This window comes from Xenopus tropicalis, chromosome 4 (assembly GCF_000004195.4).
Source record: "Xenopus tropicalis strain Nigerian chromosome 4, UCB_Xtro_10.0, whole genome shotgun sequence".
Lineage (NCBI taxonomy): Eukaryota > Metazoa > Chordata > Amphibia > Anura > Pipidae > Xenopus > Xenopus tropicalis.
The window spans coordinates 100,959,224-100,984,085 of record NC_030680.2 but is presented as its reverse complement, the minus strand read 5'-3'; the positions used below and the strand labels follow the sequence as shown (position 1 = coordinate 100,984,085).

Sequence of the window (24,862 nt, the reverse complement as noted above, 5' to 3'; positions counted from 1 at the left end):
CATGACAGTATCCTTTTAAGCCCTAATCAACCACAAAACCCAGATTTTAGGCATCTTACACCCTACTTTTCTGGATCATGATATTATCCATCCAATCAACACAACCATAAGCCCATATGTCATTGCCCTTCAGAGTGCACCCCAGACTGTTTTATGTTTTATTAAAGGGGGCAACCCTAGCAGGGACCAATGTGAAAGATGTATAATTTGTGTGCCATAGAATGTTTCAATCCTGTATTAATAAGGCATAATAATGTCATTATATATATATATATATATATATATATAGTGGAAGATTAGGTAAAACTGTGCCCCAATCCAACACTTCATTAACCCAGCCAAACCAACAGATCATAGGATTGATATGACTTTACAGAATGAAAAGGCAATAAAACGATCAGCATGACTAATTTACGAGAAATCGTCTAACACAGATAATTCGTACACGGCTCTGTGTACAACAGAAAAGTGACTGTAACGTCCTGGGTGTTTCTGGGAGTTGTAGTTCAAACACAGCTTCCATGAGACAACTTGCACCAACCTCAGATTTCAAAACACCAGGGCGGGGTATAAATCTGCTTTATAACTGAGGGGCGCGGTTTACTTCAAAACCACCCTCGATAAAAAAGGGCTCAGCCCTTTACAAGTCGGGCACTACAACTGCTGCGCTAGAGTCAAAGCTCCTCCTTTGCCCACCCTTTCTACCTTCAGAAGGTGGTTTCCATGACAATGACGTTGTGTGTGGGTGGGTATTACGCAAGCGCAGTGGGAGATTTGGCAAGATGGCGGCGGGGCTAGAGCAGAGGCAAAGCAGGGAGATGCTCTGAGGCACCCCAAAGAGAAATAGCCTCTGACAGTGACAGCCAGGCAAGAATAGTGGAAGTCGGGTGACATAATAAAACGAGACGTTCTGGGGATAACTGTGACTGCTTAGCGGATATAACAAGACCTCTGGGAAGGCACCGGCCAGTGCGGGACACATGAGCCGGAGCAGTCCCCGCAATCTACCTGTAGCAGCGGCGACGGCGGTGGAAGCAGAGAGGGGGCCGTAAGGGGCCCCTTCGGACTAGGGCTGAGGATGAAGTTCGCAGAGCATTTATCGGCTCACATCACCCCAGAGTGGAGGAAGCAGTATATCCAGTATGAGGTGAGCTAGCCATGGGCACTTATCCCTACAACAGCTTCTTATTGCCCGCTGGAGCGCTTACCGTGAAGAGCGCAGTGTATACGTTCTATTGTTTTCAGCTTCATGAAGAGAACCACCTGCCATATAGATTATACCCCAAAATGCACTTTCCATCTCTCTGACCTACAACTCCCAGCACCCCTTTCAGACAGCAGTTTGTTTACAGCTCCCAGAAATAGAACACAGACACTCATGTTGGCAATTCACCAGACACGACTAAGTTGTCTCAAGTAATAGCTTGGGCTGCCTCAGGCAACAGACTCTGGACATAACCTATGACCTTCCAAAATGCCTGTATTTCAAAGGCATCTTAAAATATACATAGGCAGAGAATGTATTTGTCTAGGAATTTTGTTTCATAAGCTGCACTAGGGTTGGGGATGTCCAGACTGTGCCCCCTCCAGTTGTTGGTGAGGTGCAGTTCAGAACAGGTGTTGCTGGGTATTATTATAAGCAACCTGAAAACCATGCTTTCTGTGGTGCACTGAAACAGTATTATGGTACATTATAGCAAGTTCTGCTATCTCTTTCATGGGAAACTTAGGCTTTTTTAAAAAGCAACACTTGTTACATTTTCTAATTCTGCTTTGTGTTGCTTTTGTTTTAAACGATAATCCAGGTAATCACTGCTAAAAGTCTCAAATCTATCCCATCAGTATTGATTTTTTTATGTTTAGACAACGCCTATCATTAGAATGTCTAGGAAGGGAATGATAAAAAGAAAACCCTTGTCTTACCTTGCTCTAGGTCCCTTTTTAACATGCTGGAAACTAGCTAATAGTAGAGCTGTAAGATAATTACAAAATCTGTGAAGGGCACATAGAGATTAGTAACAATCCGATTATCTGTGTACCAAAGCAGCCAATCTAGGCAAGGTGGGAGAGAGAGGAGTCGCTCCTTTATGCATAGAGGATGTCCACTTATCTAACAGACACTTGCTTTGTGCATGTGTAGCTGAATCAGCATTTAGTTTAAACCCTTGTAATAATAAATCAGATAGGAAGGTGTAACTGTATCCCATTCCCCCTTAGGGCAGCATTATATATAAACCATACATTTTATAAAAGCAGATAATTTTTTCTATGCGATTAGGTGTGTGCATATGTATTTTATTTGTTGCTGTTGAAAGGATGGAGGATGGCAACTTCTCTGGACAGATGATGGCAAGATGGTGTGCCTGTCATTCAAGAGAACAATGCATATAATCTTTTTCACATAAATCACTCCCCTCTTTCCTTATCACTTTAGGTTTTACTCTTTCAGCACCTACCATTTTTTACACAAGGAACATTTATGTCCACCGTCCTCTAGTCCAAGATATTTTGTCCTCCAGTTTTCAGACAAATCATCTAAACTTCTTTATATTATTTGCTACTGTATTCTCTTTGGTATAAGAAGATACAGCTAGTATGTAATTCATTGCTACACTTATGGAATCTATGATATTCAACATTATTATATGTTTTTGAAATATCAGGTTATACTTTTAGGTTAGGCTCCCTTTTGAGGCATTGTTAGTAGATTTCTTCAGATAAAATGTTTGAAAGAGTTCTTCAATTTTAAATATCTGAAATTAATGTGTGTTCAAAATTTGATTGTCTAAAATGACAAAGAATGAATCTGTTAATTCATCTTTACTTTTTTTTATGTGTAAATATCACAGTGAATAAACTGATAAGGTAAACCTCTTCAAATGCTCATTCATCTGTTATTGGGCATATCACACACTGTTTTCAGTTGCCATATCCAGTTACATTGAAATGTTCTGGTATGACAATTTGGATGTCACTTTCTGCTCCTTACTAAAACATACCCCTACAGTGGCTATAAGCAAGAGTAGCTATAACTGTGGTGGCCACAGTGACAAGGTGCATATATGAAGAATAAATCTAGCCTTAACGTGGCCATACACAGGCAGATTTCAGCTGCCGATTTGGCAGCTTATCTGCCAGTGTACAGGTCTACCTTACCATTATCTGGGATAAAATGCCCACCTCAGGTGGGCATATCAGGAGAAGATCCGCTCATTTGGCGACCTCGCCAAACGAACGGACCAACGGAACGAACAACCACTGTTGTCAAAAAAATTGCTTGTTGGCAATCAAACAGATCTCTATATGGTTGGCTCTTCTTTAGGGCCAAAAAAACATAGAAAGTTTTCCTTAAAAAAAACAGTTCGTTTTTTTTTGCACTTAATGGAAGTTCTTTAGTAAACAAACTTATAAATGCCATGTTTCTGCAAGAAAGTAATAAACATTTCACACATATAACACTTTTTGCCTATTGTTTAAAATAAGAAATATCTGGTTTATGCATATTTCAGTGTCCAGATTTCCAGGGTCTGTCTAAGCAACTTTGGGAGGGGAAGAAGGTAGCTCAGCAAATTACCAGTCTACTGATGAACTCCTTATCTTAAATTCTGACAAAGGCTGCAGGTGGGGGGGGTCAGGGAGGGTTTTGTTGAAAAGTAAAGTAATTATGCCTGACCTGGCTCACAGTTTCTAATTAAATAAATTGTTTGTAGGCACAGGAACATCATTGATGAGCTAATTAAGAAAAAATGTGCAAACATTGTACAGACAATTTTTTATTTTTTTTTAGTAATGCTGGTTATATGTTCATTCATGCTATATATATTGTCTGACTTCAGTTTCCTGCTATAGGCATGCCATCTTTTCTCCTTTAAACAGCAAGTGATTGTTTAAAGAGTTCTGCAAATATACCTATTTGATAAGCTTCTGTTGTTCTCATGTCTGTGGCACATTCAATGTCAATCATTGGATTCTACAGCATATAAAGATATTTGTTGTGCCTAAGATATAAGTGAAATTATATGAACTGGGGTGATTTGTGGCTATTTGATATACATCACAGATTTGGAAATAATAGCAAGTGCTCAGTCAGTTGTTACAATTCATACTAGTGTAAGCACACAAGCATTTTGACTGAGTCATGGCTATATTGTTTAAGCATAATATATAACAAAAGCACAGATTAAATTTACAGTATATTATGTACAAATTAATTATTTAACTTACACATCATATAATGTCATCAGCTTCTAATTGTTTTCCCCTAATGCATTACAGTCTCACAGGCAGACAGCTCTCAGAATTATGGAAGACAATCTTGTTTGTTTGACATACACCACCATTAAATGGAGACAAGCACAGCATCTTTTCCCTTTCATTCATCTTTTGTGTATTTCACGTTAAGCTTGGTACCAGGATACAGCATGTATAATTATATTAACATCACTTATTGTATTTACTTGCCCTTTATTGTTTAAATGTAATTTTTTTTTTCTTTTCCACTGTATTTGTATGCCAAATAGTTTTAGCAGTGAATTCAAGCAGGGTTCTCACTAAACAGACAGCTTTTTTTCCATCTGATTTCTTTAAGAAATTATTTCTGAGAAATAACTGTTCATTTCCTTTGTTTGGAACTATGAAAAACAACTGAAGTAATGAGGGATCAGTGAGTAGCAAATTTGTATATTTTTCACTCTAAGATAAATAATATGCATCTGGTGTGCTTTAACACTCCTAGTTACCTATATTAAACTGATCTCATTAATCCATTTACTGATACCATTTTGGTACCATTAACTTTTTTTTGTAAGTCATTTTGAAAACTGTTTCACCTAAAAAAAAAAGAAATACATTTTGAAATCCCATTTGCTCTTCCCTTAAATGCAGTGTTAATATGAAATAGGCCTGTAGAGGTGTCTAATTATTAGTTGTTTGGTCAGTCGTAATCATGTTCCATGAGTCATTCTGTTTCAAAATAGCATGTTGTCTTTTGGATCCGCACACACTGGTATGCAGCCACAGGGCTATAATAGTGGCCCTAGATTTCATCCCCTCTGCACTAATTAAAATCCAGTTTTGAAATCTTGTACCGATATAAATTACCTGCAAAACATCTTATAGAGAATACTCTGCCCAGTAAACTCCTTGATTTGTTCAGTACAAGCTGCAGGCAGAGGGGAGGTGGCTAATTCTGAAGTGGATAGTTCGCTGTTACTTGTAGTGATCTGTAATGCCCCAATAATTCTTTATTTTTTAGTGGTGAGTTTTTAGAAAGGTCGTTGGAAAAAAAAATCCTTTGAGTATACTTCCAATGCAAAATAAAATAAGCTAGCCTATTAATTTTAGCAGCGCCTTGTAAACTGGAGTCATATCCTCTTCTTATTGCTGAGCCGGGCTGGTTTTTCATCATAGCTGTCATGTTTGGTTAATGAGATCTATGTCAAAGATAGTATGTGGCAAAGATATTAGGGTTTGTTCATTGTTTTAGCATTTTAAAGGAACAGTAACAACAGCAAAAATAGTGTTTCAAAGTAATTAAAATGTACCATTGCTCTGCCTGGTAAAACTGTTGTTTGCTTCAGAAAGACTACTATTATTTATATAAATAAGCTGCTATGTGGCCAGAGGGGCAGCCATTCAAGCTGGAGAAAAGGTACAAATTACATAGCAGATAACAAATTAGATCTGTAAAACACCATTGTATCCTAGAGAGCTTATCTGTTATCTACTGTGTATCCTGTGCCATTTAGCCCTGTTTGAGTAGCTACCCCTATTGCTACACAGCTTTGTTTTATTTTTTTCTGAAGCAAGCACACACACCAGTTTTACCAGTGCATGGCAACAGTACATTATATTTTAATTACTTTGATGCATATTTTTTTTGGTCTTACTGTTCTTTTAACACTGTATCTTATTATGCTAGAGGCATTTATCAAGCAAGTGCCATAAAGTCAACACACACACAAAAACATATTCTGTGTCTCTGGTTGCTGTTTATATACATATATATCATGCATTGTTAAACTGATGGGATACTATCAGAAGAAGGTGCTTTCAGGTGTATCATTGTCAAATGTTTACCTAATTAGATTAGTGCTGAAAGGAGTATAAGGGCTGTGAAACACGGGGACAAATCTCCCCGAAATGCCATCCCACCGGCTAGAATGTAAATCAGCGGTGGGATGGCATACGCGGCACCGTGGTTTGCGGAAGTTTCCTCTCAAGGCAACTTCCGCGACTTTGGCAAATTGCGATCCTGCGTGTGCCATCCCACCAGCGATTTACATTCTAGCCGATGGGATGGCATTTCGGGGAGATTTGTCGTGCGGCGAATAATCTCCCCGTGTGTCAGAGCCCTAAATGTAGTACTATTTGTAACTGCATAAAATAAGGGAATGCATAAAATAAGGGAATTTATTTTCATTCTTCCAAACATTGTATGCTACCATTCTGTAAGGTGTATATGGTCTAAATCAACAAGAAAACCTGAAACAATGTGTTTTCTTGTGGATATCTGCAACAAGTGTCTGCACACTGGCTGAAGCTGTACGTCTAAGTTCAAAAACAGTGGAGCACATTGCCTTCTCTCCGCATGCAGCAAAAAACACAGGTGGAGAGAAGCTGAAGCTGCACATAGTGTGCCATTAGTCTTTGGGCAAGTACGCTTAAAAATTATTCTTGTTGTGTCTGCACTCCGAAGCATTAAATCCACCCGGGTGCAGCCACACAAAACGGACATTCCCCAACAAACGACAGGTCTCGCATTCATGATTGCGTTCGTGTGGGTTTTTTCTCAGCCTGCTCTTATCCACAATACACCATGTGTGTCCTTGCCCTAAGCCTTATCCTTATATTTGTTTTGCAAGCTAGAGAGATAAGTTAAGGTTAAGCAATCAATTAAACAATCAAATAAAGCAAATAATTATGAGTAAGCCACATGATACACATGCAAAATAAAGCCCTAGAGTATGAATAAACAATATATTAATAGTGTTCACACTTGAAAAAGTTTATTTGATACACAAATAAATAATGTACTGTACAGCAGACTTAACCAAACTTCCAGACTGTACTCAAGCTGCTTTGCGCTGTGTGGCAGTTGTAATATCAGCAAAAGATTCAGGGCAACCCCCTTCTTGAAGTGCATAAAACAATCCTAAGCAAATCATAACATATATATCAAAAGGACATGTGACCTCAATGCTTCATGATTCCTAAGGTTCTCCTTCCAAATGTGTTTTGTGCCATTGGGTGCATCATTAAAGGTGAAATAAGCAAGTCATACTGTGTGTCCCCACTCGAAACCAATAAAACAAGCGGGTGCTAAAGTCAAAATATGTAAATAAAGAGGACCAGCACACCATTTTCACATCAAACCTTCTGCACGGTGAATAAACAGAAGACTTGATGTGAAATGGTGTGCTGGTCCACTTTATAGGTATATATACATACAAAAAAGGCAGAATCTTGCCTGAATCCCGAACTAAATCCTGTATTTGGTGCATCCCTATAATAAATGGTTTCCTTTAAAATAGCAACTGCCAATTATTTATGCATTCCATTAAACCAGACAGTTGGATTGTGCTGTTCCACATTGCAGTCTGGTAGTAAATAAAGAAGTAGCCTTTCAGGTTCACATACTGTGCACTCTGGGCAGGGGGGAATCCATCATGTTAAAAGCCTGTGAAAGATAAATATATTAATCCACTGTTACATGCTGGTCCACTCTTGTAAAAGCCCATCTGAAAGTAAACATGATCACCACTTATGATCATAGCTCATTACGTACCATTTCCAGTAGACTACTCTCTAACATTTACTCATTGATCCAATACATGACTTATCTTTTGTTAATCTGCAGTTTTACTAATTTAGTTTGGCTTTGTTTTGTAGTATAATGGGAAGGAGGTAAGGTGCAGACCATTATTTCAAGACATTGATAAATCCAAATAAGATCATAAGATGCTCAGCAGGACATGAGCTACTTCTAGCCCCTATATTATGAAAACAGAAATAACTATTGCAACTCGCATTAAACCACTTCAGGTATTTTCCACACAGCAATTCCAGACTGGCCATCAGTTTGACATCCTTGGCGCTAATCCTAAAGAAGGCACATAAAATAAATAAAATACATAAAATAAAATGCAAAGGAACACACAGCTTTTCCAATAACAGTCATATAGTTTAGTGGTGTAGAATATTGTACTTTGTCCATGCCCAGGATCTAATAATCATGCGTCCCCATTACTGCAGTGCAAGGAGTAATTTATGCATTCATAGAAAGATCCAGGCGAATTGTTCAGGTTCACCTCCCACAGGCAGCGTAGGGCAGGCAGAGTATGGCACACGCAGGCAGCGTAGGGCAGGCAGAGTATGGCACACGCAGGCAGCGTAGGGCAGGCAGAGTATGGAACACGCAGGCAGAGTATGGCACACACAGGCAGCGAAGGGCAGGCAGAGTATGGCACACACAGGCAGCGTAGGGCAGGCATAGTATGGCACACGCAGGCAGCGTAGGGCAGGCAGAGTATGGCACACACAGGCAGCGTAGGGCAGGCAGAGTATGGCACCCACAGGCAGCGTAGGGCAGGCAGAGTATGGCACACAGGCAGGTAGGGCTGATCTGAGCTGCTTGGCCTATAGGACAATTATTGTATGATCATGTTCTATTTGAGCTGGTGATCAGAGTATCACAGCAGCTCAGCATTTTCAACAAATAAATTATGCTTCTGACTATTCAGTTTTTAAAGCAAAGGCTTGTTAGTTTATATTCAGCATCAGCCTTTCTGTTCTGTTCTGTTTCCTTGTTGATGTTTAAAAGATATTGCTTGTGCCAGTGCTGTCCAACTGGCGGCCCCCTTGTGCGGTTCCCCATCTGTCTGGCTGCTGTGACTGCTTAGCTTTGTGTAAGCTTTAAATGGTTTCAGCCTCATCCATTGTTCACGCCTCAGATCTATGCTGTGTGTGTGTGTGCATGCTCTGCCTGTCCTATGCTGCCCGTGTGTGCCATACCCTGCCTGCCCTACCTTGCCTGACCTACCCTGCCTGTGTATGCCATACTCTGTCTGCCCTAGGGAAAATGTGGCTGCACTTGTCTCCAAACGCTCTATGAAGGTGGACGGTCAAAAAAATACATATGTTTGGTAAGGACCAGCACTGTCAAATATCAAAACAGCAAAATGTATATAAACTGTTACAGGAAGAAGTGTGGAAGCAAAAGCCAGATCTTTGTCTATTAATTGGCTGATGTGACCTAGCATGTATATGCCTTGGCTTGTTTGTGTTAACTGTGAATCCTATGATTCCACGAAGCGTCCCTTAATTCTTAAAATGGCAATTTTCTATTTAGAAGTACCCAATAACACATACTACTGAAAAAAAGTATATGGGTGGTATATGGTGTATTTAGATGAAGCAGTGTTTAAGCTTGTTTATGCAGTATATTTTTAGAGACCTATATTATTTTCCTTTTTTTCCCACGTATGAGTGATGGCTGCTATACCTGCAGTGAGCACCAACCATTTTGTGGAGTTCTACCACCATTAGTGAGGATATGGTCTTAAAGGGGTTTTTCACCTTTAAGTTAACTTTTAGTATGATGTAGCGAGTTAAATTTGAGACAGTTTGCAATTGGTCTTTATTTTTTATTTGTGTTTTTGAATTATTTCACTTTTTGTTCTGGAACTTTTTGTTCTGGAATTTCAGCTGTTATCTAGTTGCTAGGGTTCAAGTTACCTTAGCAACTAGGGAGTGGTTTGAATAAGAGACTGATATATTTATAAAACAGGACAAGATTAGAAAAATAAGTAATAAAAAGTTACAGTATTAATAAAATAGTAGCCTCACAGAGCAATAGTTTTTTTGGTTGCGGGTTCATTGATCCCCATTTGAAAGTTGGAAAGATAATAATAATTCAAAAAAATAGGTAATGAAGACTCAGTCAAATAGTTGCTTAGAATTGGCCATTCTATAACATTCTAAAAGTTAACCTACAGGTAACCCAGCCCTTTAAAAATGTTTTGTGTTAATATGGGTGTGGTTTAAAGTAGGTGTGATTAAAACAAAAAAAAGGTAGTGGTCAAAACTGACTTTCATTATCGGGCCCTCTGCCATGTAGGCCAGAAAAATTCCGGCCCTCAGTACCACAGAAGTTGGACAGCACTTGCTTATACCATGAGAAACATATATGTTTATTCTCTGACCAGTTTATGTGGAAATGGAGCTTTGGCATTATTTAATAAGTCATGTACATCTTTTGCAAAAACAGATCTCTAATATGTTATAATGGCCCACTGATTTTGGCAGTCCCTGTAATGCTGAATGCGTGGGATTGATTATAAGTGATTATGAAAGCCTCCTGTTTTTTGACATGCTTGCATATTAGAGCGTAGGAGTACAATAAGTGACAGCGGGGAGAAGCGGGAGACAGTGGAACTAAACCTCTATATTCTTGTGTTTAACCCATACTACCTTCATATCTTTAATAGACCAGACCATCTTTGCAATATTCTTTGTTTTGTCTCTTTTATCTGCCTCTACAATTTTACCTTCAAGGCCACTACCCTTTTGTTGTACATTTTAGGGGTTGTGGGAGCTATTCACTGGTTGTGGACGGGGGGCACAGATCACCTAGTAATAACTGTAGATGTCTATGCGAATATGGTAATCACTTGAAGTTTAAAATCAAATTCAGTATTAAAGCAAATGGTATATTATTAGGGCTGCTTTGTTCTTAGCCATTATTAAATGTCCTTAAGCTCCTCCTTTTATTCTCTCACTGCAGCTCATTCTCTCCTATTGTGCTGTTCTCAGCAGAACAACAAGTGCTCCCACACCCTTGTTACAAAATATATACAGCTGACCCTTGCTTTGCTTAGATTACTGAGAGCAGGAATTATATGCTACAAACTACTGCATGCGTCTGCAATGTTTTTCAAATATTTTTTTGTGAAATACATAGTGTGTATGTAGGTGTATATCTGTACAGTTAACTATATAGATACGCATATAATGCAATTTGTTTTACTATATAACTAATCCTTTTAAGGGTTATGACAAACTAAGATGCTTTATAATGTAATCATTTGTATTTTATTGTATTGTGTGTACAGTAGCATTTGCAACTGATATACATACGGGTATGGGATCCATTATCCGAAAACCCTTTATCCAAAAAGCTCTAAGTTACAGGAATGCCATCTACCATAGATTCCATTTTAATCAAGTAATTCAGATTTTGCTAAATTATTTCCCTTTTCTCTGTAATAATAAAACAGAATCTTATACTTGATCCCAACTATATATCCTTACTAATAAATCCTTACTAGAGGCAACAATCATATTGGGTTTTTTAACGTTTACATAAATTTTTTGAGGTATTGAGAGCCCCCCTTATTGAGAACACAGATCCCAAGCATTCCAGATACCAGGTCCCACACATTTCCATCATACTGCTTTTTTTGTATTTCACAGCCTTCAGCTTTGGATTTGGATATTATTTTTTTTGTTTTGTTTTTCTTAGCTCTTTGGTCCCAAATGGGTTCAGTTCTATGTGATGGTGTTGCCCTTAGCAGGCTACTAACATGCTGTCTGATGGCAAGAGGGGAATGACAGGTTTAAATTGCTGCATTGCCGAGCATGTGTATTTCAAACCCTGTAAGTAAACAGAGAAAAAAACAGAGAAAAGCTGGGGGAGGATAATTGAATATCCACTGATTCTTATTCAGAGCTTTTGTTGCACACAAAGACAGAACACAGCTCTGTTCAAGTTAATGTTAATCAAATGAATATGCTGAAATGCACTGTATCATAAATACCTAAAACATACAGCAGGATATGTTAAATGTTATATAATGGCATTAATGAAAGAAAAAAATCTTTCTAGCCCCACCCAGCTTCACATAAAGGATATACGTGTAAGTTTTTGGAGGATTTATGCACACACTGTTTTACGCGGATTTGGAGTTGCCTTTTCGTGCAATGAAAAATATATATTTGGTTTTCCTGCATTTTATTTGATTCAGCTGTGAAATTGGTTGGTCTTATTCTATTTGTTAAGTGTCAGTTGGGGTTTTACATACAGCTCTGACTGCCTAGCTGACTCCCTGATTTGACATAATATAGGTAACGGTAGATTTTAAGGACTGTTTTCAATTAGGTTACTCTGTAACCCTTGTTTGTTAAATTATTGTAAGAGCACTGTTCATTATTAATTGAAAGCTCTGCGTAAGTTGCTGGCTCTATATATGTATATATATATGTATATATGTGTTAAATATTGACTTTTTTTCCACTTAACTAAAACCAGGCGTCCCCCTTTTCTATATATTTATCCTTAAATTTATAAACAGGAACAGACAGTCAAGTCAGTGGAAAAAAGGCAGAAATTTAGACTCACATGCTCCTTTTGTTTCTAACATGCTGCTGTGCAGTGCATCATTGATGCCAACATTATTCAAATTTTTGGTACTGTACAGTGTTTGAAAGCCCTGTTTGACACTTGCAATAACCTAACCAAAAATGGCCTGATACTATTCATCAATTTGTGCAGTGCCTAGCAAACTAAATTTGTGGTTCAATGACAAACAATGTTTGATAAGAATTTGTTCAGAATTAATGTATTCTAATTGGACCTATTGGACATATACGTAGATTTGTTAGCAATTGCATCCTTGTATGTAGTTTGTACCCAGACAGGCCTTAAATGTCCGCCTCTTAATGATAACCTTTTGCAATTGACTTTGTGCAAAAATTGGATCGTTTGACTGTTCATGTAAATTTGTTTAATTTATTTAGTCACCATTTAGACATGCTGGATCTTTATCTGCACGTGGCTGTTGGAGCCACATGAGCTGGTAAATATATGCCTGTGATTAATATAAATCCAATAAATTGGGATTATGGTAAACAGGCACACTATTCTAATTTAGACATCAGTTCTGACAGGATACAATACTCTTGCTCAGAGAACTTTTCATATTTTTATTAAACCTCTAGCGGAGCAATTGTAAAAAAACTTTCATTTTCTGTTGATCTTTTGATTTCTAGTAGACTATAGATACAAGTGAACTGTGCTGGTAGACCAAGCTGTGTTGTGTTTAGGGTTGCACATAATGCAAGCAGGCAAACAGCTGATTTTGGCATGAAACGCATGCTGCACGTTTTTGTGCCAAAATCTGCTGTGTCTGTACTTGGGCCAACGCAGTGGCTCCAGGCACAAGGGAGGATGATGCCACAGTAGGGGCCGATTCTCTGCCTGCGTCTATCTAGCCTTACAGACCTTAAATTAAAACTGCTTGCTTTTTGGAGGGAGTGTGGGGTTATATATACTCTCCCTTGAAAATATTTTGAGAGATGTTCACCAATGCTATTGAGTGACACTAATAATGACTGTAATATTGGTCAGATATGTTTGGTCTGTACTCAGTATTTCTTGGATAAACCACTTTAAACCAATTCAGATTTGCAAGCAAATAGACTCCTTTTCTTTTCTCTGCCCTGGTGGCTCTGTAACACAAGCAAGCCAGAAAAAATATTACCCATTATTACCCATTATTTACTTACTTTTGATTTCACATCTCTTTATATATTCTATACACATCAGAACCTGCAACAGTAATGCTTAAAATCTAAGGTCCCAGACAACTTACTAGAATATATATATAAAAAAACAAAACAAAAAAAACCTCACCTTAAACACATACAAAAAATAAAATAAATTATCTAAGGTCCCTATCACACACAGTATAGGTATGGGACCTATTATCCAGAATGCTGGAGTTTTCCAGATAAGGGGTCTTTCTGTAATTTGGAACTTTATATTTTAAGTCTTGTAAAAAATAATTTAAACATAAAATAAACCCAATAGGATTGTTTTGCTTCCAAGAAAGATCAAGTATATCTTAGTTGGGATCAAGTACAAGGTACTGTTTTATTATTACAGAGAAAAAGAACATTTTTTTAAAAAAATGTGAATTATGGGAGAGTCTATGAGAGATAGCCTTCCCGTAATTTGGAACTTTCTGGATAATGGCTTTCCGGATAATGGGTCCCATACCTGTATTGCCAATTTTATTTCCTGGATGTTTTTTCAGTGTTGGAGGAGAATAGTTAATAATAATAATAACATTTATTAATAAAGCACCAACATATTCCGCAGTGCAATAAGTGGGTTTCATACATTGGACATACAGAGTAACATATAAAGCAACCAATAACCGAGCTTACAATATTTAAATGAAAAGTGTAGTTTCTATTTTTACCCTTTTGCATGCTTTGATTTTGGATCTTACCATTTTCTAATTTGCTTAATATAATAATCTTAAATAATTGTATCTTACTTTAAATCTTTTCTCATGATTCTTCTTGTTTCTTCCTAGGCCTTCAAGGAGATGCTATATGCGGCCCAGGATCAGGCTCCGTCAATAGAAGGTAAATTAAAGCTATACAAAGCCAGTCCATGCAAATTACCCAATTATCCAGTCCAGCACTAGGTTATGTTTCTGGAATGAGTGATCAAAAGTCAGTACAACCCCATTGTGATATCAACATTTTTAAACAGGTTGCAGGTTGTCTTTAGACCTGTAGCAAATGTTGCTCCTTTAAATACATTAAGTCTCTTAATTTATTTTTAAAAGGGCAGTTTACTCTTATATACACATTTGCAACCTTTGTCAACATGACCCCAATGCATTGTACTTGTAGGAATATATTCAATTATTTTAACAAAAGTAAATTTTCTTTTGTTATTGTAAATGGCTAATAGTTTTGTTTTTAACTATCTTCCTTTCTCTCACTTTGTAAAAAGGCTAAATTTTTAAAAACTTTCAGCTATAGAACAGTTTATTAAGCAGAAGACTTATCTGTAAACTAGTATTTTGGTTTACTACCATCTTATCCCCATATAGCTGTAGAACTAGGAAGTTTGAAAGTGACATCAACCTGAGTCCTGTTTAAAAAAAAAAAAAAAATAGCAAAGGCCATTTTTCATAATTAAAACAATAGATCAAAATTATGTTCTGCACAAGTTTTATTCAGTGATCTAATCTTGAAAATGGGAAGGTATACTGCCAATTTAAATAGATACAATAATAAATAATACACCTAGAATGATTGGGCAGTGGTGTATTCCACCAAACATGTTATATATGTACATTCAGGGGCCCATTTATTATGCTGTGTCAAATGTTAAATGAAATTTGATTAAAAATGGTGTAAATAGCTATGTAAAATAAATGAGGAATTTATCAAGGTGTGTTTTATTTTACGCCATCCAAATGCCAGATTTATAGCTCTTATTTTATGCTGCTTCAGACCTTGTTTAAGTAAGTTGTGGCAGAAGTCGCTCTATGAAAAACCGTGTAAAAAAAAAAAAAAAAAAAAAAAAAAAAAAAAGAAATGCCTTTATCTTAAAAGCAAAGCCTGGTGATGCATGGTGACTTTTGTTGCTTTTTTTCTACACCCCATAATAAATGTGCCCCATAGGGTAATTTATAGTATACGTTTGTTCTAATATCTGTGCAATATATTTCAAGTATTCTTGTTCAGAGCTGTTTTGAAAGCCCTACATAAGGGATTGTATTTCAACATTCCAAATTAGATATAGGTAGACTTATTGGAAATTAACTGTAGGTGGACTTTGCTAAATTTACATATAACGTTATATATAATTTTATGCTAAAAAATATTGTAAAAGGTTATGTAAAATAAATGACATATTTATAATGCTCAGTTGTTTTTCTTGATGCCACATTTCCAGATGACAACATGAGTTAATTGGGGGGGGGGGGTGTCAAAACACCTGAAATCGTCCGTTTGCCTTTTATTTTTTTTACAACTTTGGATACTTGAAAAATCCCTGGGTATATTTATAAAGAACATAACGATGATGGCTGGGTCACTGACCCTAACAAGCAGTTAGTGGCTTAAATAACATATATAATTTATAGGATATTGCCTAAGTAGAAACATAAATGATAATACAAGTATCGGACCCTTTATCCATAAACCCATTATCCGGAAGTTTTTTTTTTAGATGTTATTCCTTTAAATACATTTTTACTGTTCCTGTTTAGTGTGTGTCTTATCTGTTGCTGGTTTATATGCTCTTCCAATGCTGAAAGGTCTGTGGCAGGCAGAAGTCTGAACTGTAGTCTCTTCTCTGAAGATGGTGTGGAGGCAGAGCTTTACCTGGCTATGCACTTTCTCCTGTTCTTTTGCTCAAGAACTGTAAAGACATCATTGCTATCCACTATGGCCTATACCACACAATGCGTTTCCTCTGCCAGATGGAAAATGCCTAATCCTTCTCCCTGATGCTGTCAGAGAAGGTCTAAAAAGATGCACCTTCGTTTTGAACAAAGATAGCCATGTTTTATTGTTTGTTGTATTCCCTTAGTAATTGTTTGTATTCCAAGGGAGTTTGGTTGAAACACAGATTTAACAGAGCCAGCTGGAGAGTGAAAAAATGGATGAAGCCTTTTATGCAACTATATATTGACTTTCAAAACTGCTCCACATTGGGATATATTTGCAGGTGGTCTCCTGTGCTGCCACATTTTTTTCAGTATGTTGGACTTTAATTTTAGTTATTTTATGTGATCCTTCAGGCGTTTGGTATCAGTTTTGGTATTTAGAATCTAGCATTGGGCTCCCAATTGTTAAGTGTTCTAGAATGGTATTTTGTTTTAATTGGGCAATCAAAAAGTTTGTCCCACTTAACATATAGGTTGGTTGTATGGTATATCTTTCAGATGCAGTTTGGACTCTTGTGGGGGTTGCATGTAGCAGGGTGAGCTTGTGACATTTTTAATTATTTATAGAACACTATCCTGTCAAGGTGGAATAAGTAGTCAAATCAGAAAAACCCTTCAAATTAGTTTTTTTTTTTTTTTATAACATCGTCACTGAGGTGATCTATTTAAAGCTTCCATTAAGCTAAACAAAAGCATCTGTGGAGCGAAAGCAAGAGTATCACATATATTAAAGGAATCCCTGAGTTCACTGGGGATTTTTCTTTGTTTATACATTTTTTGCTGGTTGGTTGAACCATGGGGACCACCTCAATGTCAGAGACTTCTGCAAGTGCTGCTGGAATATGTAACACTCTTCATTTTGTTAATAAAATGATCTACCTTAATAAGTAAATGCAGGAAAAAATACCTAATCTGCTTTCCTTGTGTAGTTTTCCCTTAAACCATGTATAGTTAGATTATATCTTTCAACCTCCCATATTCTTTAGACTGAATGGTAACTAGTAGCAAACCCACTCTAGAATCTGTTTTTCCCTAATTCTTCTGCTCATTTAGCAGATGTGGTGTTGCCTTCTCCCCAGACTCCTTAGGATTCAGGGCATTCAGGATGAAAGCGTGCTTGTAAATTATTCATTGTGATTATCTGCCTCACTGCCCGGGGTCCATTGGTGATTTCTGTATTATGATTGTGTGTGGGTTTTTTAGTGTGTGTATTTCCCTACCCCCACTTCCTTTGGACTCTTAAGGTGGAGAGGCTTTTCCCAATTGTTGGGAGCAAAAAATAAAAACAAATTGTTCAGGTTTGCCTAAAATATATTGTGGGTATATTGCATTCTCCAGTTAACATATAATATTAATATAAGTTACCACATTACATATTTTGTAATATATCAGATGGACGGTCATATTATTACTTGTGATTGAAATATGCAGTTTAAGCAGCTATTTGTTATACTGCTATGAAGGTCTAGCCAGTATATGGAATTGGATGGGTCTTTTGCACCTGCTTTATCTTGCTCTTTCTTTTCTCTTCGCTTTATACACCTTTACATCAATATCAGCAGAAAACTGTGATTGATAATATATGTTCTAGCCCATATTTTTCTAAAAGGGGCACAGACTGGCATCAGTTAAGGTTTGGTTATTCAACTATTACCAGTCCAAGAGCACATATTTCTACTCAAGTTCATATAACAGTCCCTCGAGAAACATATAATCAGGGTTTTACTGTATAGTTATCTTAAGTGGCTTCTGATGAATAGTTGTCAAGTTAACACTTAGCCTATATGACTGAGAAAAATAATGTTAAAAAACATTGAGACGTGTTCATTTTACAGTCAACAATAGCTATCCCAAATATTTATGTTGTTGTGCACTTAGTGATTGATGAATTTCTGTCTTTGAGCCTACTAATTGTCTCGCAGTAAAGGGGGCCATACATGCACCAATATTATTGTACGGTGTGCATGTATGGTCGGAGACAAGATGACCAATATTGCTGAAATCCTTGGTTATTAGGATATCCTTGATATTGGTTGTCTCATTGATCGGGCAGGACTGAAAATTTTGATCAGGTGCCTTTGAATGTGCCCCATCATCGCAAATGTTAATGCTGAATTGTCAGGGGTAGGATTTCCTTTGTTTTTACCTGCATCTGACGATTCAACTCTTGTTAGTGGGGCAAATGAACAATCTTTCCTACAACCAATGATTGTTTATACAGAGCTTGAACTGCCTTGTTTACAAGGAGAACTAGCTAGTAAGTTTTGAAAAAAAACTTACAGCATTACAATATAAAAATGTGACACACACACACATATTGTAGATCAAAATAGTTGACTGTTGTATTTCTGAGTGACAGTCATTCAAGTCGAGATGGGATTGGTGTTTAATTTATGGTTTCACCAAATTTCTAATTTTTCTATTTGTCAGAATACCTTCACAAAAGATTCCACTAAATCCAAACCCTTATTTCATCTTTGAATGTATAAAATAAAAAGATATTCCATCAGTTGTAACATTTCAAAAGCAAAATTGTATTTAATTTTTAAACCTTTAAAGTAACATGGGTTTATATATTTTGGGATGAACAGCTAGGCTATAGCTGAATCCAAATCCTGCTAAAAGTACAGGGATTTAGCATGAATTCTGAAATTGGTAAATCCCTAGTTTAATTCCTATCACCTCCCCCCAGAGTTTTTAATTGACAGTTCAACATAAAGCCTGTAATGTGTGCAGCATTGCACAGACAATACACAATACTTGTGTGGTGGAGCCTACCAGCCAGTTGGTACTTTGCCCTGTGCCCCAAGCCCAACCTCAATCACAACCCTGTTCTTAAACTGTGTCAGGGATTGACACAGGCATGTAGTAAAGTTCTGAGGTATTGGTGCTAGGCACCTTTATTTATGCATATCCATACATTCCTGTTAAAATATAGAACATGTGACTATCGCTTTAATATTGTTTCCGCCATAACTTTTTTTACAGATGATATTTTTACAGCAAGTGCAAGAAATGACAGCAGCACAATTCCCCTTTCCCTTGCCAAACCCAACTCTGATAACTGCTATTACACTGGAATTATGTGGGGAAAATGCTTCATTATGGGTAAAAAAAAAAATGGCAACGTGCCACGTGGAAATTGAAGGCAAACTTAAAAATTTGGTATAGCTCATCGACCTACTCCACCTTTCTTGTTCCTGTTAATTTACTTTTATTAACAGACTCTGTTTTGACCGCAAATTCTGTGGCTAGTGTGATATATATGAAATAACTGAAGTCTGTCTGCATTCTTTGTATTTATGGGTATATTGATGTGTTGCATTGTGCCTTGTGACAGATGTGGCTGTGTTGTGTGCTATACGAGTGATATTTATGGAGGCACACTGCTGTGACCATTCTATTTATGCAGCAAAATGTCAATGATTTATGCAGAATACAAGTCCTGCCATGTGCTCAATATTATAATTACATGTAGCTGTGTGTTGGAAGTTACTGATCCATGTAATGCCTGTCATATAGAATATGCATAATTTTTCTGGCTACTGGTTGGCCTGTTGGTTTTTTTCACCTTTTTCACTGTAGCCTAAGGGGTTAATGAATTTGCGTCCTGAGTAGTTAAGGTTATGAATACAAATTTGTGTTGCTGTTTTCTCTCTTTGCAAGTGAGGTTGAAATGTTCCTATAGTTCTCTGGAAGGAGGTCCCAATTAAAATGGTCTGTGTTTGGTCTCAGGCAAATGTTATAGAGAGAAGAGTGTTTTGTACCAGGAGGCAATACCTTCTGTTTAATTAAAGCCTGCCAAGCTGTAGCTGACAATGTGTCCTTTATATGGCAACCCCTAGAGGGTGCGGCAAATGTCATTCTTAGAAATCCAAAGTCCTTACAAATGATACCAAATCAATACCCTGCTTATTTTAAGGGGGTAGGGAAAGTACTGACGGTAGGAACATCAGGAACTACACATCATGTTCCTTCAGTTTATTGGCATTTCCCCGTTTTAGTACCTATGTGTTGGTTGTTATCATTGGATGGCTGTGCACTGCTGCTAAGCAGTTTCCATCTCAACGATCTCAAGGTTTCTGGTATTTGTCAGTGGGAACACAATATGTGTATTTTGCATTCTAATCAGCAATCTCCCACTGATTTTCTAGGCAGCAGCCCACATGAACAAAAGCTATATTTTTCTTTATTATCATTGCTGTTAGATTTGTTTTAATATGCATTTATATGTTCTGTAGTTGTGTACACAATATATAACCAAAGAAAATTAGGTACATAATAGATAAACCTAAACAGTTGATATAAAGGGACGTTAATTCAGGTAAATGTACAGATCACTGGCAAACTATAGAGGAAGCAGACCTTGCAGGGGGTGGGGGCCCGGGGACATGGGGGCTCAGACTGTAGGGACCGCTTCCTATATAGCTGTGTAAGGCAATAGATTTTCCCCTCCCCAGCTGCTCGGCTACCTGCAGGTAGGCGGGGTTCTGGCAGCGGGTGGGAAGTTTCAAGTAAGAATAGCCGTGTGCCTAGCCCCTCCGATGATATTTTTTTTTGGTGGGGGGCACAATGCCATCAAGTTACTCCATTGGTATAGATGTAGAAAACTATTCATTTAGGCTAATGGCACACAGAAGCCTATCAAGCCTGTCAGCCTGTCTTTGCACACACAGAGCAGATTTTGTTGTGAAATTCATACTTCAGCAAATTCTTATCGAAATGCTCTATTTGAAAACACATACAGGGTGGTGGATAGAAAATGCATTGGGTGTTCTCCACTGGAGTATTTATGCTAGCAAAGGAAACAACTAGTGTGCTATTAGCCTTAAGAAGAGTTTCTGTGTGGCTGTTTATGACTGCTGAAACAGTGTAACAACTAAGGGCAGTGACTGGAGATTTGTAGTCCATGGTAAATTTGTGATATGGTGGGCAACAAATATCTCAAAAATGCCTATCCCTTCAGAAAGCTTTACTCACAGCAATTTGACTTTGTATTAGGAAAATGCAAAGGAAGGCATTTTCCTGCGATTAGGCTTGATGACCATGAGTAACACGTTTTACTTGTGGCGATCCAAAGCTCCTGAAGGCATTTTCTTCAGGAGATTTGTCACCTGTGGTAGTGCAGGGTTAGTGTGGACGACAAATGTCCTCGTGTGTCATTCTCTTTTTTTAAAGAGACCCGGAGAAGAACGGACTTCTGCTATACTGCTTAAAGTAATTAATAACTTGTGGGCCATATGCAATGCTATTTTGCATTGTGAATGCTAGAGAGAGATGTATATATTGGACCTGTCTTCTAGGTGTGTTCTGACTCACTGGAAGACAGAAAATCCTTTTTAGAATCAGTGCCTGTTTTAGTAATCATTATTATTAAATATTTGTGTTTAATGTATTAATTTTTTTGACCCCCAGCTTTCATCATACAATTTTTATGTTTCTGTTGGAGTAAAGGGCAAATACTTCAAGTGAAGGTGTTGATTTAATGTCCAAATAGCATAGTTTAAATGCAATTAAACATGTAAAGGGAGCAACAAGGTAGTGTTTAATGTTTGTAAACACATAAGTGTGACACTTTACAGAGGTTATATTCACGGTCCTTTAAAATGATTGGACAGGCTAGCATAAAAAAAAAATAGCCATTGGTTGGCTTTAGCAGGGTCTGCAGGAAAATTCTATAGACAGTTTGTCACTGACACTCTTCATCTTTAAAAAGAACTTGTTGAGATAAAACCTGCCTAGTAGTATAAAACCAGTAATATCTCAGAAGCTTAGGTTCTGCATTTTATGAAATATGCATTCCACCTCTTTGCAATTAGACCTTTTATTATAAAACAATAATTATGTAGTCATTTAAAAAGCAAATACAAATAGCTATTCCAATTTGATGCCAGTCTCCTATTTAAGCCATCTAATTTATGGTTTTCTGTCTATAAGGAGCATAGTTAAACTGTATACACTGTATATCACATTAGAAAAGTATTAGCAACTATATATTTGGTATTGATACCATTACAAATAAAATGCTCATTTTCGTTTGTCTGGAGGAGATTCCCTGTTGTAAAGATCAAGAAAGCTGTGGTTTTAATGCCAGCCTTTTATACTTTGTAGTGATTAATTGCTTTGTGCTATTAACAATTCCCAAAGATGCCATCCCCCTATACTAGCTTGCAGGCTGTCTCATTTCTCTGCCCAGTACTTTAAGTGAGTTTTTATAGGGTTGAGCTGATTAACCACCAAACCGCTTAAGGAAAAAGATTTGAAGGAACGTTACCCCCTTCAATTTATGTGCATCAATTAACATTCAGTTGACCTGTTCTGTACCATGGGGAGTGCCAAAACCAAATTATTTAGAGCTGATTTTTTTTTTTTTTTTTGGTCATACCATGATTTTTCAGTTAAAACTAGAAATATCTATTTTAGTGTTTTATTACTGATTTTTTTTTGTTTATTAGGAAAAATATTATAAGGGATTGTTTTGTAAACCCAATATGTGATTTTTTTTTGATTTTTTTTTTAGCTTAGTCAGTTAGAATTGATTTGGAACCATAAATTGATTAAGCAGTTTTATTACACTGCACATAAATATTTGTCTCCATTTTGGACTTATGCTTATTATAAAGATGAGAGCACCATGGATGTTTCTAATATTTTTGTAGTAAAGCAGTGTTTAATCCTATTGGATCCTACTGTAATTTGGGCAGCCCAAGCAATGGGTTAAGTCAGGTGATTCTCCTGGTGGGCCAAGTCTAGTTCATACCTTTTGTATGCATGTGTTGTGAGCCTTCATGTTTTTGTGTCTGAGTTTTTGTTTATCCTAAATTGCCCCTTATACCTTCATTTTTTAAAATTCTAGAAGCTGTGTCATTTTATTTAAGAACACTAGGTAACCTAGCATGTAAATGTAACCAAATTTGCAAATTGTAAAAAAGTATTTACACATTGAAAAAACACTCCTACAGAATAGCTTACGCTAATGTACATTAAAGGACATGTCAACCCCAAAAATAATTTTTTGCCAAATAAAAAAAACCCATAATTCTAAGCAACTTTCCAATATCAATTTATTAAAAACTATTAGTGCTTTAATAGTTATAGCTATAGAAAGCAGCATTTGCCAAACCTCTGGTTGTTACTTTTTAAACAAACACATGTTGCAAGTGGCAGGCTCCTCCAGCAAGGCAGGTCTGTAAAATCTGCTGGCGTTTGTTACATTGTTTCAGTCGCCAGAGCCACCAGGGCACAGAATAGAAAGGACAGCCAGATACTACTTTTAAAGGAGAATGAAAGTCATTTTGGCATTTTTTTGCCACTAGATTCGCCACATTAGTGCCACCTAGAACACTATATTTATTCTGCAGAAAGTATTACCATACCATACCTAGAAGCTTTTTCCATCTATAGGGCAGGTTTAAACTGGATGATAAATTTCTTTCCCTACAGGGTCTGCATAGGCCTTCCTATCTGATCTGATTTTAGCTTGGGGGCCAGATGATCTGATCAGTCTGATTAGGCCAAATTGGAAAAAGATGTGCCTTTTAGGGCTCTGGCACACGGGGAAATTAGTCGCCCGCGACAAAACTCCCTGTTCGCGGGCGACTAATCTCCCCGAGTTGCCATGACCCGCCATCCCACTGGCGAACATGTAAGTCGCCGGCGGGATGGCACACGCGTCTGCGCGATTTCGGGCAGCTTATCGGCCCGTGTAGGGGCAGAAACGAGGGGCCTGGCCTGAAATTGGCCAGATATCGATCGGCCAGGTAAGAAAATCCAGTCGGATCGGGGACCGCATCGGCTCGTTGATGCGGTCCCCGAACCGACTGCCCCATGGCCGCAAATTTTTTTTTTTTTAAGCTACTTGCTACCCGATATCGCCCACCCGTAGGTGGGGATATCAGGTGAAGATCCGCTCGCTTGGTGACATCGCCAAGTGAGCGGATCTTATAGTGTATGGGCACCTTTAGACATGTGACGAAACAGCTGTCTGCCATTGCACTTAGTGTATGGCTAAATGAAATCTTAACCAATATCTTAAAAGCTGTCTGTATGCAAAAACTTTTATTAATGATTTGTTATGTGGTAAAATAAAAACAAATGGATTTGATCCATCACTAGAGTGATTGATGAACAACTAAGCTGATGACTTGATTGATGGAGTTTGGCCATCAGTGCATGTCAGTAAATAGCAGTCAGTAAATAACCCAAGTGATCTTTCTCCCTGAGAGCCCAACAATATATCCCTTGAAAATCACATTTCTTGACATTTTAACTTGTATTGTATCTATATTTTTATTTCCAGATCAAATTATTTATGATAATTGTTTGCTACTTAAAGTTAAGTGTAGTGATGCTCTTTCTGATATAGGGAATGGCCAAACTTTCCAAAGATCATTTCCAACTCATGGCCAGTGCTGACTTTTTCCTTTCTGCAAAGTTTAAAAGATTGTTTGCCTCTTTTATGTGGACAATTGCTTTTGGTATTCTTCACCAAGTTTTCTGCACTTTAACTTATTTCCCATCTAATTGTTACAGTTATTCATTGCTCAGTCATGGGCGTGTTTGTATTTGTGCCTTTGCCAGTTATAAGAAATCGGTCTGTATTTGTGGAA

The 24,862-nt window shown here is 37.4% G+C and overlaps 1 protein-coding gene across 1 annotated transcript in view; it reads left to right on the top strand.

Annotated features, from left to right (window-relative positions):
- Nucleotides 1-815: 815 nt before the first annotated feature.
- Nucleotides 816-24,862, top strand: part of xpr1 (xenotropic and polytropic retrovirus receptor 1) — a 68,945-nt gene continuing 44,898 nt past the window's right edge. The window contains 2 exon segments of the mRNA NM_001016753.2: nucleotides 816-1,147; nucleotides 14,379-14,430. Coding sequence (NP_001016753.1) covers nucleotides 1,079-1,147; nucleotides 14,379-14,430 — 121 coding nt within the window. The 5' untranslated portion in view covers nucleotides 816-1,078.